Genomic DNA, 17,180 nt, shown 5'->3' on the forward strand with positions numbered 1-17,180 from the left:
AACGACAACAAATCGGAAGTTGATTGCACGAACCGTGCACGAGAAAACAAACCGAACCAAAATGATAACGGTCATGTGGTATACCAACGTCTGTGATGTTTACACAGAAAGATTCCATCTAAAAATAGATTGGACCTCGCTTGCTTAACGTTTTTTTCTTGAGTGCACGCGGATTTTTAAGAAATACAAAAAATGCATTTCATGGTTTTACAAACATCAGGATTACCAGGATTACCAAAAAGCACTTCAGGTGTATTCTAATATTCTAAATAATAAAATGTAAGTAAAGTGCAATTTTATTTGTGAAAAAATGGATTTAATAGCGAAAAACAACGCCATAATGGTTAACAACTAGCCGTAACTAGGGCGTGTCCCTTTAACACCACGGCAACCCCATACAATTAGATATTTATGTCTAGACTGTCAGGGCTGAATTTACAAAGCCTGTTTATGTCTTACACACGTGTAATTACAAACATTTCCAATACTTCAACACCTGCGTTTAAGAAAAACAGGCTTTGTAAAGTCGGCACTTAAAATTTTATAAGAAAAGGTCCTGGTATAACCTAGGTTAATGGAGACTTGTGTTCCCATGAGGAAGGCAGCTTGGCTGCTGTGGAATGTCAGAAGAATTGAACAGTTTTTTGTCTTGTTGTTTTTTCAGAAGTGGAGACCCAGCTGGAGTCTGCTGAAGCACGATGCTCTCTCCTTCAGAAGCAGCTGGACTACATGAAGAAGATGCTGGAGAACTCGGAGAGAGACCGACAGAACACCGCTCTCCGGACGGTTATCACTGAGAGACAGATGCACCACTCTGTGCCCCCAGTCATTCACAACAGTCGAATCGAAGAGTTGGAAAGAGAGCGGGTCAAACTGGCAACAACTCAGACTTTAGCACAGGTTAATACAAATTTTTTTAAACATTTTTTATATATATATAGGCGTTGTAGTGGATTGAGGTTCTGTTTTTATATTATTCTGAATATTTCTGAACACTGACACACTATGGCTTGGAAAAATATATTCTGTGATATAGGTCGACTGACTCATTGAAAATATAATCCTTACTCACAATTTGTAACTCACAAATAACAATTTTTGCTTCCTAAATTTAAAGAATAATACTTTTCAAAACAAAAGAAAAATTGTAGACAAAAGGATAAGCTAGGTTCATATTCGAAATACCCATGACTGGACCATGCTAATCCCCTGAACTGTGATTTCATGTGTTGATCTGTCGGTCACCATTTTGCAAATATGAAGTAATATTTTTGACCATTATGCAACTTTGAGATTGCCCCTTTAATAAATATCATATTTGTCATATATATAATAATATATATGGCATTTTTTATTTTTTTATTAGATCCTTGCTCCCAGTTCAGGGCTCGAACTTAAGAATGTATCACCCACAGCAATTTTTAGAAACAAATGCCATGAGTGAAAGGGCCCACCAACGGCAATTTTTAGTCTACCGACAGCAATTTTTAGTCTGCCGACAGCAATTTTTAGTCTACCGACGGCAATTGTTTAAAACTGACTTTTGCAACTAATACATTTAACTGAAAGGTTATTTTGTTGTATGTACATGTAGTCCTATTTCTTCAGTTTATGTCAGTAAACTTCAATAAACAAGAATTTGTTATAAATGGAATTAATGAATGTTAATTGACACCCCAAGCACGAAATATACATCGGCTATTGGGTTTCAATCTAAGGAAAATGTATTATAAAAGAATCATGGACCATTTTGCCGTCGGTGAGGAGCTTTACCGACGGCAGTAATTTTTATCCGGCAGCACAAAAGTGCCATCGGTGACACCCCCAACTGACGGCAGTTTATATCTCACCGATGGCAATTACCGTCATTGCCGCTGTTACGTTTGATCCCTGCAGTTTCATGAACTAAACTTGAAATTGGTTCCTAAAATGATGAAAAGTTGATATTACATGTAGCTGACATATTTTGTGTATTTGTCCTGATGAATTATTTTATCAAAAGTTACTTATTTTAAGCAGAAAACGTTACCCAAGAAACCAAAGAATATCACACATTCCCAGCAGAAGCAGGTATCTTGTTGTGTTGACGTATTTCACACTGTCACCATTTGTTGGATTTTGTCACAGAAAGATGATAATTGTCTTAACACAAACTCACTTGAATGATGTATTAAAACCACAAAGATTATAAGTGATTTGTGTTTGTTTTCTAAAGCATTGTACACCATACAGTCACTTGTAGATTTGACCAATATTTTATAACATTCACCGTTGCAGTGAAACGTAATTGTTGATCACTAATCATGCACAAGTTTGTATAATATACAATTTATTTCACTTCGTGACAGTATATATTATATGAATACAAGAATGATACGTAGACGTAGTTGTCCTGTCTTGAAAGCAGTTTCTCCTTGGACTTTTAAGTAACTGGTTAAATAATTCAGACCATTGTTAAATGTTGCATTCAATTGTGTGGTTGTGTGGAATTAGTCCCTATTTAATTGTTTTAATGTAATTCATATATCTTTAACTAATGTTAATGCATAGACGAAGTATACAATTTACTTTAAAATTATAGATTATATTATACTTAAATTTTTAAAAATAGTACATAGGGCAAGAAATTAAATCTTGATCATACACATGTATGTAAATGGGATCTGTCACACTTAAATTGTATATTTTACAGTTGATACATGTATGTCTAAATTGACAATTAGACAACATTTCTTCGTGTTCTGTACTGTAATATATTTTTAATTGCTTCAGAATCTTTGGATTGCTAACTTGTATGAATGACTTAACTGAAAGTAGTGGTTATGTATTACTTTCTTTACAGAAGAAAATACGAGATCTAGAAAATAAATTGATGGAAGAAAGAAGAAACAGACAATTTGTGCAGAAAAGAGCTGCAGAGGTATCTTGTTGATTTTTTTTCTCTAGTGAATATTATATGTGTGTAGCCTTTATGAAATAGGTATTACTTCTCTGACAGCAGCATCAACTTTCACCGTAATGTTTAACATTAAAGTTTCAGGCTTAGATCAGTTTCTCACAGACTATAAAGTTTTGTTGTTGTTGTTGTTTGTTTTTTTTGTAAATTTTATTCACAAAAACCCTGTTACAGTAAGACCTGTCCCCAACCAGGGTGAATATAAAGGAGAGGTGGTCAACATGACCTTGATTTATTACATATAACAGGTTTTCAATAAATTCTATAATAACTTGAGGAATAGCTCTAGAAGCAATACCAACCCCCCCAAAAACAAAAAACAACAACAAAAAAACAACACAAAAAACCCAGTATAATAGAGAAAAGAATACAATTCAGTATACAGGTATTTATTTACAATGAAATAAAACTATAAGTTTTAGGTCAATGAAACTTGGTTTACAGTTGCACCTACATACATGTACTATATGGACGTTATTCACAGTGTTTATAATAGGTGAGACAGTTAATTTCACAGAATTCTTGTTTGTGGATGTATATCCACCACCAAACAAAAAACAATTTTATTTAAACTAAGTATGGATGGAGAAACCATTGTAGCAGTCTCACCAGGCATACAATAGTTACAGTGCCTCCCACCTCCTTCACTGTGATCATTTCTGGAACAGACTAGTGTATTGGGGAGGGACTTAGCCCAGTGGTAACGTGCTCGCCTGATGCACAATAGATCCCCAACAATGGATCTATGGCACTGTTTCTCATTCCTGCTAGCACTCCACTGCAGGTGTAACAAAGATTTTGATATATGTTATCCTGTCTGTGGTGGCGTGGTTGCAGCAGGTTTCTCCTCACATTATCTATGTGGACCTAAACCATATGTCCGATGCCATATAACCGAAAATAGAAATGTGTTGAGTGTCGTTAAATTAAACATTTCTTCCTTTCTTAGTCTTAATGTATAATGTTGTGTGGCCTCATACTTATAACTCATCTTGATCATAATCTATATTTTAATATTTTTTAGTTGGAGACTGAAGCGGCAACTAATAGAATCCTCTTAAATGGAGAATTGTCCTGTAGATTACCGGAAAAATCTCGAAAGCTTGTGAAGAAGAAAAAAAAGAAAGTTGTTTCCTCTAAAAAATATCCATATAGTAATAACCAGAGGGTGGAACCGCACAAGCACTTCCGGGTCAACCTTGCAGAAATACCATTTGTGGCTGGAACGGTAAGAGAAAATTTAGTTATTGGTTTAAAAATAAAATTGTATAATTAAAGTTGTATCTTTTCATAACTTGGTATATGTTTTGACATCACGTTTGATTGTAATTTTGACAAAATTTGTGTTAAAAATTATTTGTTTTTCTTGTTGTAACGAATTGATTTTGATTCTGGCATTGATAGAAATAGTAAATGAAAATTAAATTATCTGAGACTATCACCATTTGCTACAGTTGTCATAGACACAATCAGAACTTATATTAACTCACAATATTAAATAAAAATAATAACAATAAGAAGTTAAAATGAGAGAGTAATAGATTTAAATAATCTTCATTGATTTAACACTGATGACATATATTTAATGTAGAATTAATTTATTACGGAAGTACTTCTCAATTATTCTTTCACAGTACACTGACCACATTTTAACTCGGTTCAAATATACCATGATAATGATATAATTTTTGTATTGTTCCTTTTAATTTCTCAAAAGAGGCTTAATACTACACCCACAGTATGATTTTTTTTAAATATCTAAAAGTTAAACACAGAGATTTTCCTCAATAAGAAAGAAACAGTGACACATTAGGAAATTTGGCATTATAGTTATAGTAGTTTCAAAACTAAAGTGTAATATGGCAACTATCAGAAATTAAAATTACTCTGTTCTGTCAGCAAAATGTTTATTACAAAAGTCCATAGGTTGTTGCTGTTGTTTATCGGAGTGTTTCGTTTCTTGCAGTCAACGTCTGCCAGTCATGCCGTTGGTGCCAACGTCCAGAAGGTCATAGCTCTGATGAAGACTCACAACCTGGCGCTGTGTTCGTCGCTAACGGACAACGGCCAGTCCGGGAGCGCATCGTCAGACTCGAGTAACCACAGCTATGACAGCGATTTGTCCGACTTATTGTTACAGCTACAGGACGAGTTCGGCCAACTCAGTGTGTGAGTGGTCTTGCTCCTTTGTAATATCGCAAAGCCTGCCTGTGTTTTCACTTTTTCTTTCATTGCTCCAAGTAATTTTGATATGATAAATGTGACATTATTGATATCTTAGGGCGCCATTTTCCATGTGTGGTTGTTTTGGTGCAGTGGAAGTGAGGAATGAAAAACGGATGCGTAAGATGGGTTTATATCGAATCACTGCTATTGATAACCATAGAACAGATTTTTGATGCATACGTTTTCCTTATTCTGTGCCAGCAACAAAAAAAGTGTGAACATGGAAAATGGTGTATATACTGTGTAATGATAGTGAATTTATGATCCCAACACTGATATCATAACATTCCTGAGGCAATAAACTATGAAAAACGATAATAAAAAAAAAAAATAGTCACAGTGTACACATGCATTTGTTAATTTTATCCACAACCCTAAAATACCTAAAAGAGAAACAACATGGACTGTTAGGGTTTGATTTATCTCTTCTAAGCATTCGGCTAACTCACACAGCATTGGAAACACTAGATTGTTACGGTTTGATTTTTTTTTTTAGAGCAGTAATCTTAATTCAGTGTGAAGACAGTTCTTTAAAACACTGGAAATACTAGAATATTAGTTTGGATTATATCTTCAATGTGTTGAATGATAAAAGATCTTGTCACGATTTCATCTCCATTGTTTACTGCAGAGAGCACCAGGAACTGGTTAATCAGATCAACGAATGTCGGGACTTCCGGTTAAGAGAAGACCTGGAGAGAGAGCTCCAGTCCACTGTGTACAAACTGGAAGCCAAAGGACTTCAGATCTCAAGAATTAGGCAGCATCAACAAAAAGCAAGTGATCAAAATGTACTATATTATCAGTGTTTTAAGTTTATTGGAAGTCAGGTTACTGTCAGATAGGAGCTAATTCATGTCTGTCATACTCATATTTATGAAATATAAATAACCATAATATTCCCGTTTTATGAAGTAATCTTAGGCGCTAAAATCAAAACTAACTTATGAACTTAAGGCGATCTTAGCGCCAAGATCACTTCGTAAAAATGGGTCCAGGATACTATGGTGACACATAACACAATTTTCAGTTTTGGTATGATCTGTGATTTGAATCACAGCCTGATGTATATCCACATGTAATGTTTTGCTTTTTATTTGCTTTAAAAATGATTCATTATCCATACATTTATTATCCATTCATCTGTAAATTAGTTTTATGTTTATCCTTTGATAAGACCTTGGATTTAAATTTGTAAATTTATCTTGTTATCTTTTGCTTATAATATACACCTTACATCTATTGCCAAGCCTTGTGTTGAAATACATCAACCTACTTAATGTTAATTGAACTATAGAGTGGATTCCGTCCAAATCAGCATAGATCTGTGAATCCAGATTTCTGTGTAAACTGACTGTCTTCAAGTCTTGTTTAGTGATAGTATACCAGCACATCTCAGCAAGACACCCCTTGGATCAAGTTTAGACATTCTACTGTATTTAATTCTGGTTATATAGCCAATGATTAATATATCATTGTGCTGTAGTGGTATCATTAAACAAAACAAACTTTAATTTTTTTAATTCTGGTTAAAACATATCGAGGGGTTAGTGTCAGAACCTATTATATGGTGAATTATACAAAAATGAGTTAATTACCTTGTCAGCATCATGGAAATGTGTACTATCATTTCACAATATCTCATTCAAATCAATCATTTATTTGTGCTTTTATACATCAGAACCCAAACCAATTATTTTGTATGTCCATTTCCACAAAAAGCCAAAACCATGTTTTCAGCACTACCTTATTCTGTCTCTCTAGAATTTTGTAGTACCACCCATAGCTGACAGACATAACACGTTAGCTTACAACACTGGATTGTGGTGGTCTGTAAACTGTCTGACAAGATTGAATCCTAGGTGCCAGACCGCATGACACGCTAATGACACATGCTAGCTCTAAGTGTTTACATCCAGCGATGGTGTTTTATTTAAACTATCTCTGGCTTACAAAGAAATAGCAGGTAGCTAGAATTAATTGTTTACGCTACACGATGACCAGTCTGTTGGTGATAATCTGAGATGGGCTGCAGACAATGGGGGGGGGGGGGGGGGGGGGGGGGGGGGCTGGAAGTGTTTAGTTCTTAGACATCTGGAATGTGGTAAATGTGTGTTAACTAGTTGCTGAATAAATGTATGTTATGTAAATAGTTTAATTAGAAGTGATTGCAGAGTTCATTTATCTCTACAGAAGAAACACGCAGTTGAGAAAATATTAACTGAACAGAGACATAGAGAAACTTGTTAAAAAGGAAAGTTATTTTCCCTTATTTTAGTTTGAATAGTTACTATGTGTATTAGAGAAAAAATAATATAACTAAATTAATTTGCCGGGGGCAGGATGTAGCCCAGTAGTAAAGTGCTGGCCTGATGTGCAGTCAGTCTAGGATCGATCCCTGTTAGTGGAATCATTGGACTACTTCTCATTCCAGCCAGTGCTTCACAACTGGTGTTACAGACCATGCTATGTACTATCCTGTCTGTGGGATGATGCATGTATTAAAGATCCCTTGGTGCTAATTAAAAAAAAATAGTTGCCCATAGTTTCCTCTCTAAAATATATTTATGGTCATTAACCACATGTCTGACACCACATACCTGTAGTTGTGTTGATTGTTAAATATTTCTTTCCCATCCATGCCAATATCCAACTAGTTAATAAACCTTAACGGCGCATATATATTAGGGTAGCCAGGATTTTATACTGGGGGTGGAGTGGGGATAGAGGGCACTGCTTTTACACATGTTATGGGGCGACATGCATTATAAAAGTTGGTATTGTGAAAAAAAGAGGTATATTTGAGAAGGAAAGGTCCTCTTGTACCCAATCCCTGGCTACCCGGATACACCAGTGCATATCTGTGCAATTTAAAGTATATCAATCAATAGATTTTGGTTTCAACACAGTTATCTTTAGTAGTATTACTTGCATATTTAAAATATACTCAACAAAATGAATTAAGGACCAGTGTTAATCACAGATAACTTGTAAACATTGTTTCAGTAATATCTGATCCATGTTACATGCAAACATCTTGCACACAATGAGTTTTTTTGTGCATTTTTGTAGAACCTATGAAAATGCGTATTCTGCTAGAAATCATTACACGTTGATTGTAAATATATTTGTCATTTTATTCTCTTTAAATTGCTGTTTAAATATTAAGTTAAAGAACATTTGTTTTAGAACATGTTAAAACGTAGACACTTTACAACGAATGGAAACTTTTAAGAAAAAAATGCCGAATATAGTTACTGGCCCTGTATTCATTTTGAATCGTTAAATTACTGTGTATCAAAATTCATTAAACGTATTAACTTATCTTAACTGTTGAATTAACATTATTAATTCAGTCAATACCTCAACACTACAGATATGGTGCAGTTTACTCTGATAGCTTACATTTCGTGTTTAATTAGTGTAATAAATATATCTGTTATAACTGGTATGATAGCTTACATTTCATGTAATAATTAATGTAATAAATATATCTGTTATAACTTGTATGATAGCTTACATTTCATGTAATAATTAATGTAATAAATATATCTGTTAAAACTGGTATGATAGCTTACATTTCATGTAATAATTAATGTTTTCAGGATTGGCTTTGCTTAACAAATTGTTTTTCTAAAGTTTTTAAGTGCTTCTAGCAACCTGCTACAATACCAGGGAACCTGATTCACCATCTCAGTGTAGGATAAGGTTACTGTGCACACAGCTGGAAACACCCATGACCCTTGCCAGTGTCTGCCATCCAGAGATAATTTGTTATTGTTTACAATTACTTCCTGCCTCCAGTACATTTTCAAAGTATTAACAACACAGGCCCAATTAGGTGTTTCAGAGCTGCTGCGAAATTGAACGTTTACAGTATGCCATGTGGACTCACTGCAAGATAACGTTATTCTTCACTTGAGATTTCACACAATTTGTCACATGCTGGGCTGTAAGAAACACTGTTTATAAAATAGCTTGCTCTGGCATGCTTGTTGGAGCTGTTTGTATTCAAATTCCAGGCGCCAGAATAAATTAAATATTTCTTCATCTAATTACACCATGATCTATTATTATTAGCAGACAAAACTTTTAAGTTTTATACAACAAAAATAACTGCTAGCATCTAAAAGCAAAATGTTTAGCAAAAGTTAAATTTCCGATTTTTAAGTTCATTCCAAAGTTTTCAGTTCAGTTTTCTCAGATTGAAGTGGGAAGGAGATAAGTGGTTCTGGCACTAACCCCTCGATATATTGACTGAAATGAGAATATAACACAAAATGTTGTTTATTTTGTTTTATTTTATTTCAATTCCAGTTACAAAATTTCAAGTCCAAGAAGAAGAAAATATCGAAACCTGTTTATCATCACAAACCTCCCGACAGACCGAAGTCCGCTCATCCTTCTTTTCCCAAAACCAGAGCCAATGTCCGATCATCAAGCAGAGAGCGACCTCTCACATCACGGGCACTAGACGTACTCAGAGACATGAAAAAATTACAGACCACATTACGGCGAGACGACATCAAGTGGGAATAAAGCAAACAAATACCTCTTCTGTGATATTAGTGTCCATAGAAATACCGTATTTATTTTTTTATTATGCTTTCCAGTCATATTTGCTGAAAGCCATTGTTATTTGTTGTTCATGAACTCCCATTCTATTTGTCCATCCATCTCTTCATTATCATGTTGTGGTAAGAAAAATTACTTTTTACTTCTTTTTTTTTCGATTGGTGTTTTGATTAAGAACATTAATGGTTGCGAAACAATTTGGGATGGTTTTAAAGCCGCTGACCCATGTTCCTGAGATTCATGTCTCTTCTTTTTCGCATAAATTCATTTGCAGCTGTTGCAAACACCAGGGTGAAATTTTTATTTCTTTTCATTCATAATCTGACATCTGACCTAATTAGAAATATGTCGGTACCATAGCAGCAGAGGAGAAAGAAGAAGTAGCTACAATGTATCCAGAACAGGATGCCCGGGACTCAATGGAAGATCTTAGCCATTTTATTGGCTGATGGGATGTTTAAACCAGGGTGTTTGATGATGCCATAGGTCAGAAGTCAGGTCATGTATTCATGACAGGAAAAAGTAATTAAATTTTCTTTAGTTTAACCAGAAACGTAGGAAATCTCTGATTAAATGGTACAAATGGCGTAACAGATTTGGGAAATGTTATACATTAGTGTTTGTTTTGCAACCATTATGCTCCAAGTGGTATCATTTTGAACATCTGTAAATTTCAGTCAATTGCCAAGTGATCAGTGTCACAGTGATTTTGAATAATGTAGCAAAAATAACCTTTGATTCAACCTGGGTCATGGCATTCAATATTTTCCATATTTCTTCACATCAAATTTCTTGGTTATAAACCTCGGTTATTAATTTGAGACCGTGGCTAATGGTCAAAAGGACAGTAGTGTTTAATAAAATCTGTTACAAGACTTGGTGCATAACACTAGAAGAAACATTGTAAATTTCCCCACCCCAAGTACTCTTTTTTTTCTTTTTTTTAGTACCTAGAATCTTGTATCACAAATATTTCAACATTTCTTTTGACAATGTATGTGGCTTTTACACTTTATACTTTTTAACCTACTGTTTAAAACTACCTCAATTACTGTTAAGGAAAATGTAAATATTAGAATAATTTGGTCGTATAAATTTATCAGTTACGGCAATTAAAAACAAAAATTAAGAAACATTTCACAGCATGCTCTCAGGTTACCTTAGTTCCACCAACTGGAATTTTATTACCAGATTTACAATGGGGACGGGGGTGTTGGAGCAAATAGGAATCGTATATTAAAACCATTTCTCAGATTTCATATTGAAATATTCATCTTATGGCTGTTGCATAGTCACAATGAACTCTGCAGACCGTTTTCTGTTCCCATTATTGGATTTACCTCTGCCATACTAAACTTCTTCATATATAATATACATATTATGATATTTGCAAATATGTAGCTCAAGTACATTTAGTTTATCATAAACAGTGTATTCTACAAGTAAAAAAAAAAAAAAAAAAAACCCGAATCTTTTTTACATTTTGACCAAACATTCTACAATTTTAATGTTTTTTTCTTGTTATAATTATTATTATTTATCACATGGATAATCATATTAAAACATCAATCAAACCATCTCTTCCAATGACAAAAAGCTTTACCAGAATATTGTCTTAGGTGTATTCTTGTCACTGTAAAACTATTTTTCAAAATATATACTGTGCTATTTTTTGTCTTTGTCTTGTCTAGCATATTTGAATATGCATATCATTAGAACTACAAACTTTCTGTTATACAATTTACTTGATTCTGATTTCCTGACATCACCTCTGATAACATGCAGTAATGATGTCATTACATAACACATTTATGTATTTTTGATGAAATAAGTTGTGATGTTTGTAATAAGATTTATTTGTAATATGTTGTGAATTTATCGATGTGTAACATACACAAACTTAGTATAAAATTGCTTTGCTAGGCTATGCGATTTTACAAAATTTGTGCCAGTTACACATCAATAAATTAACAAAAAAATTACAAACAATTCTACTATAAAATTTGTATAGAATCATGTCCATTTTAGTCTCATCTATATCTACTGACCAACCTTTAACCATTCCTCAATCAAGTTCCAAATTACACCGTTTGTATTATCTTCGTTTAGGATTATCTAACCTTTTGAAGAGATGCAACAATTCTGATTGTTTTGTAGGTCTGTATACATTGACCAATGATATTTTCAATGATATTGTTTTGTGTACCTGTGAATTTTAAATCTTGTCCTATTTTTTGTATGTGTATCTACTTAATAAAAATAAATGCAAACAAATATTTCAAATTGGTTTTTTTGAAGTTGACATAATAGTATACAACATTTTACGCAACTAAATTATTGAACAAGATTTAGTTTTGGTCAGTTTACAAATAAATAATATTATATACTATTTCACTATGCTTACTTAGGTCTTGTAAATTGATTATCATTCAAAATGATAATTACTTTATGTAGCACAGGTATTCAAAAAGCATAAAATCCCGAGTGGAATTTATACCTTGCAGTCAGCTGTAAAAATACTTGGTTTTTTGTATCCTTGCAGGTATGTAATATTCCCCCAGATTTTTCAAACATGGTCTTTTGTTTTTTTAAAATTATCTTGCATTATTTTATTGAAATAAATAATGAAGACGGTAAAAACAAAATGTCTGCATACTGACACTGCTAAAATGATCAGTCAGGTTATAGCAAACCAATCTTTTTTTTTAAAATGGCTTAGTCTAGGAAATTTTCCCCATATAGTTTAATAGATGATAAAGCAAATTTTAATTCCCATAGACAACATTACATTATTCACCCACCTTGATACACATTATTCATTCTAACGATATATCGGTATCATTTATATAAAACAAATTATAAACCGATCCATAGTATGAAGGTTAAAGGATCCTTCATGGAAGATACAATTATTCTCATAGCAATGAATTTAGTTACTCATTGTGGGTACAGCCACTGGTTTTGCAGTGATTATCCACAGGTGAATGGGCTATTATAGGGTGGCAGGTTAAGTTTTGCCTGAATTAACTGAAAATGTCTGATCTGGATATCAATGTTTATTCCTGTTAATTTTGTATTGCTACTAAACAGCGATATATGGGTTCCAAATGAATCACTACTGTACTAATATTTTTCAAAGATTAAAACTAATGTCAAGTGTAGAATAATAGAAATATGTGGTGAAAAGTTTTCAGGACATTGTTTTTACCCGAATGTGAAGATTTGCTTCAGCACTGGGGGGAGGGGGGGCAGTTGACCAAAGTTGTAAATGTAAATACAATGTTCATGTTTATAGAAATGAAGTTTCTAGAATCATTAAAGTGTTTTAGTTATCCAAAGGTCAATGGTATGTACTATCGCAATTAATTAAATCCTTTTGGCTAGTAAAAGTGCTTTTAATGTGAGTTTTTTCTACTACACATGAACATGAACATGACGTGTATCTTAAAGGTTTGTGTTAAAGGTGGCAGTAGTTTTATACCACATGGTTTATTTGCTGATTAATTTACTGATGTCAGCAATTGTATATGTCAAGACCGTAATAGTTTTTAATTGTTTAGCCTGTAGGTAAATATAGTTAGAAAAATAAAGCAGAGAGTGTGTCAACTACTACCTCGTGCTATGTATTATTATTACAACAATCCACCTAATTACTAGGGTTTTTTCTCCCTTTAGAATAGAAACTGTGCAATTTGTGTGGCATTAATATCTTAAAGATTTTTAAGTGCAGATGCGGGTTTTTTAAAATTTCCTTTGTATATCAAAAATAGATTATATATTTCCAAAGAAATTCTTTTGTATGGTGAAAATAAAAATAAAATGGTGAATCAATATAATTTTGTCATTAATCAGAAAACATCCATCAAGAACGGTCTTCAACCTAATTAAAGCAACTTGGTCTTGCTTCCAAGTTTAAATACTGGCATTATTTCCTAATGCATCTCCTGTTTCAGTATCGCTATCAGTGTATTGGTATGCCAAGAGTGTCACTATTTTTTAATAAATCCTTATACACTAGAGGTGTCTCCTGTTAAAGGCAAAGTAATGTATTTTGATTTGACCTAGATTAGTAACTACATCTAAATTTCAAAGGAAGCATAGGCATATTGGATCCCATTTTTGTATGGGGCAAGCCGATTTTAGCCTGAATTAAACAAAAGTCCTGAATCTGGATTACGTTTATTCATATTAGCATTACTGCCAAACAGCTACATGTATATAGGTTTGCAAATGAATCGCCACACATTTTTACATGGGTTACAACTAATATTTTGGATAGAATAATGAAATTACATAGTGAAAAGTTCAGGGCAGCTCATTTTGCCCGAATGTCTCTATTGTTTTTGCCCAAATTTAAGGATTTTCTCCCCACCACCTCCCGTCTCATAAGCTTATGATGGGAAGAACAAACCTAACATGAACAGTCTAATCTATACTGATTTCCAAAAGAAACTTTACATGCATAAAATTTGAATAATTTGATAAATATTGTTCCGATTTGAAAAGGACCAATTTAGAGACCACCTTACAAACACTTGTATCACAAAGTGCATTGTCACATTTAGATGTTTATCTGATGATACTTTCATATCCCACCATACTGTTTGTTGGTTTTCTATAATACAATTTCAAGCCTTGTGAAGTTTCTTTTGGACGCTAGTATATTATATTATGAAGACTGCATCTTTAAATATGCTTTCTCGACTACTTGTGGGGGATTTTCTGATATGACTATCCCTATATTATAGTCTCTTACAGGTGAGTGGGAGATGTCTCAAATGTATTTTTACAACAGCTGTTAAAATTATCTCCTAAAATTATCACTTTATCTCCTACAATGTCCATTATTCAAACCTATAGTTACAAATAATATATGGACAAGATGTAATCGATGTATTCCAATGAACCATCTCCATTGCTGCTCAATTAACATGCTATGAATATAACCATTCCTTCTTTTTATATCTTATTTCAGCAGTTGTTTATATATTAAGTACTGTCAAACTGCATTTATCATATATCATATATTTGTGAATTGTGTAATAAATAAATCATTAAATATCAATTTGCTTTTGTGTCTTGTTTTAATCGACAGGCAACATTAAGAAGATTGAACTGCTCTTATCCAGTTTTATGGAACTGAAATTAAAATGGCTTCATTGAAAACATATTTACTGCACAAGGGATAAAATAATTGGACACAGGTTTGTTAATTTTCGGAGCCATCCTAGATCTATCCTTAAAAAACAGGTTTAAAAATGTTAAAAAAATTTCCAGCTAAAACTTAAGTTAACTTGCAGGTAAGACAGCATTCCATTTCATGTTCATTCAAAGCAGTCGATTTTGGTATGGCTTTGGCATCCAGATCATCACCATGGAGTTGCTAATTAGATGTTTTCTGATTCCATCTCCTTCCAACAAGTAAAGTGCCATATAAACACTGCATCCAAAGTGGGGGGTACACACGGTTGGTCTGACATGGACACAAACACTCCTGCAGCCGATAGATAATGGAATGTCTCATTTGCTAACATCTTGCCAGTTCAAGCATGGATTCACCATCGTTCAACCATGTCAGGTCTCGGCCATGGTCCAGAATGCTCAGTTTACATCTTTAGTGGCATGGATATCCAAAGCCAGATTCCAATGTAATATATACACACCCTACCCGATTCAAATATGAAAAGTGTTAAAAAAGAAAAGAAAAAAAAAGATTCATGTACACCATGCAGTTTTCAAGGAGGTGCCCTGCTTGATCAGTAAAAATAGTTTTAAAAGTCTCAACAATTTTGGATTTTAAAATCTTTTCGTGACATGGTCTACAGGTGACCAAACAAGTTGTGAGTATAAGGGTGATGCACATGCAATTAACAATGTTTTAATCACAACTGTAACTAACGTTTCATTATCTGTCACTGCCTTGCTACTATTGGAAAAATGTAGCAAGTTTCTTGTCCAAGACTGAGAATTATCAATGTTCGAATAGCCGATGATTAGTAAATCAATGTGCTCTAGTGGTGTCATTGAACAAAACAATTTAAAAAAAATTGTTACATGTTTAAATTATATTACATCATATGCTTCCCAATTGGGTGTATTGATTTTATAATCTTAACTGAATTGAACAGAGTAACAAAACCCAATATGATTTCTGGTTAACCAATTTAATCAGTTAAAGCCAGTATCAACTTATTATTAGCATAATTTGATAAATATTTATCCCGCACTCACAGTATGTATTGGCCAATTATGATGACCGATTAAAGTCATAACCTGCTACTAGTAGAATATCTCTTGTCAGGTGACCCAACTCGACCCGTTTTATTTGACTAGATTTCAGAGCAGCTGCATTTTCTTTAGAATAGATTATTAATTTTAATCCAAATGTATGGTTTTGTTATGTGGTAAATATGAAGTATAAGGAATTATGAGATGAAAACTTTTTTTTAAGGTGACAAATATAACATACAACAAGAATGATGTCATGAATGTTTATGTTATATTTGAAAAAGCTTGCTTATTTAGCTTAAGCATACTGAAAGCTACAAATAAAGTTGATTTCTTCACTCTTCTTGTAGAGTTGCAGGATAAAACTAATAACGGGTAAGAACAGAGAATCTATGGCTTTAACCTAGTATTCTCTATATAAATATTGGTGTGAAAGGAACATAATTTTATAATTATATTACAGTGAAACCTGTGTAAACCGGACCCTGATCAATTTGGAATCCTGTCAAAACTGGCCAAGTTTCATTGTTCCCAATTTTTCAACATCTGATACTCTACCCTCTAAACTCCGGATCCCGTCTAAATTGGAATGAATGAATGAATGTTTAACGACACCCCAGCACGAAAAATACATCGGCTATTGTAAATGCAAAAACAATTGTCTAAATTGGATAAAAATCACATCCCCAGCATAATCTGGTTTAGCCAGGTTTCACTTCACTGTATATATGATCTGTTATCCATGTATTTATTTATCCACATTAAAACAGATTTTTGTTGTTGTGTGGCGAGTGTCGACAGAATAATCTGTTCAGACCTTCTCGTGTGATAAAATGTCATTATAAAACAATGGTCTAGTTTATGTTTATTTAATAGGTGAACACTTCAATGTCTTGCACTTGACAGGTCCTAGTTTTGTAACCATGGGACTGTTCTGCCATTCCGCAAAACAGGCTCCATTTGTTCGAAAATCAGGCTGAAAGAAAAGAGAACATTTGTGTTAATTGCTAACTATAAACTATTTTGTTAACTATTTTAAACTAGGTAAAACTTTCTAAAATAAATATATGTCACCTATTTCAACGGTTATCCAAGATAACTGGGGGAAAAACAAACAAATAATTAAAAAACCCACCACCTCAACAAACTAGCACTATGTGTGTTTACAGATAATAGTTTTATACAATACCTAGCT

General features: G+C 33.3%; 2 protein-coding genes across 5 annotated transcripts in view; one reads left to right on the top strand and one right to left on the bottom strand.

Moving 5' to 3' along the window:
• The window catches only part of LOC121370727 (centrosomal protein of 57 kDa-like), a 37,445-nt gene extending 22,623 nt beyond the window's left edge, over positions 1-14,822 (top strand). For 3 of the 4 annotated variants that reach the window (XM_041496151.1, XM_041496153.1, XM_041496154.1), the window contains 6 exons: positions 665-900; positions 2,843-2,920; positions 3,981-4,184; positions 4,923-5,125; positions 5,814-5,973; positions 9,500-14,822. In XM_041496151.1, coding sequence (XP_041352085.1) covers positions 665-900; positions 2,843-2,920; positions 3,981-4,184; positions 4,923-5,125; positions 5,814-5,973; positions 9,500-9,721 — 1,103 coding nt within the window. In that variant the 3' untranslated portion in view covers positions 9,722-14,822. The remainder of the gene's footprint in view (positions 1-664; positions 901-2,842; positions 2,921-3,980; positions 4,185-4,922; positions 5,126-5,813; positions 5,974-9,499) is intronic. The other variant, XM_041496152.1, reaches the window with a different exon arrangement.
• Positions 14,823-16,234: 1,412 nt separating this feature from the next.
• The window catches only part of LOC121370726 (tyrosine--tRNA ligase 2, cytoplasmic-like), a 90,569-nt gene continuing 89,623 nt past the window's right edge, over positions 16,235-17,180 (bottom strand). Inside the window, exon 29 of the mRNA XM_041496150.1 lies at positions 16,235-16,961. Within this exon, the coding sequence (XP_041352084.1) occupies positions 16,851-16,961 (111 nt within the window). The 3' untranslated portion in view covers positions 16,235-16,850. The remainder of the gene's footprint in view (positions 16,962-17,180) is intronic.

The sequence above is a fragment of the Gigantopelta aegis genome, chromosome 4 (assembly GCF_016097555.1).
Source record: "Gigantopelta aegis isolate Gae_Host chromosome 4, Gae_host_genome, whole genome shotgun sequence".
NCBI classification, from domain to species: domain Eukaryota; kingdom Metazoa; phylum Mollusca; class Gastropoda; order Neomphalida; family Peltospiridae; genus Gigantopelta; species Gigantopelta aegis.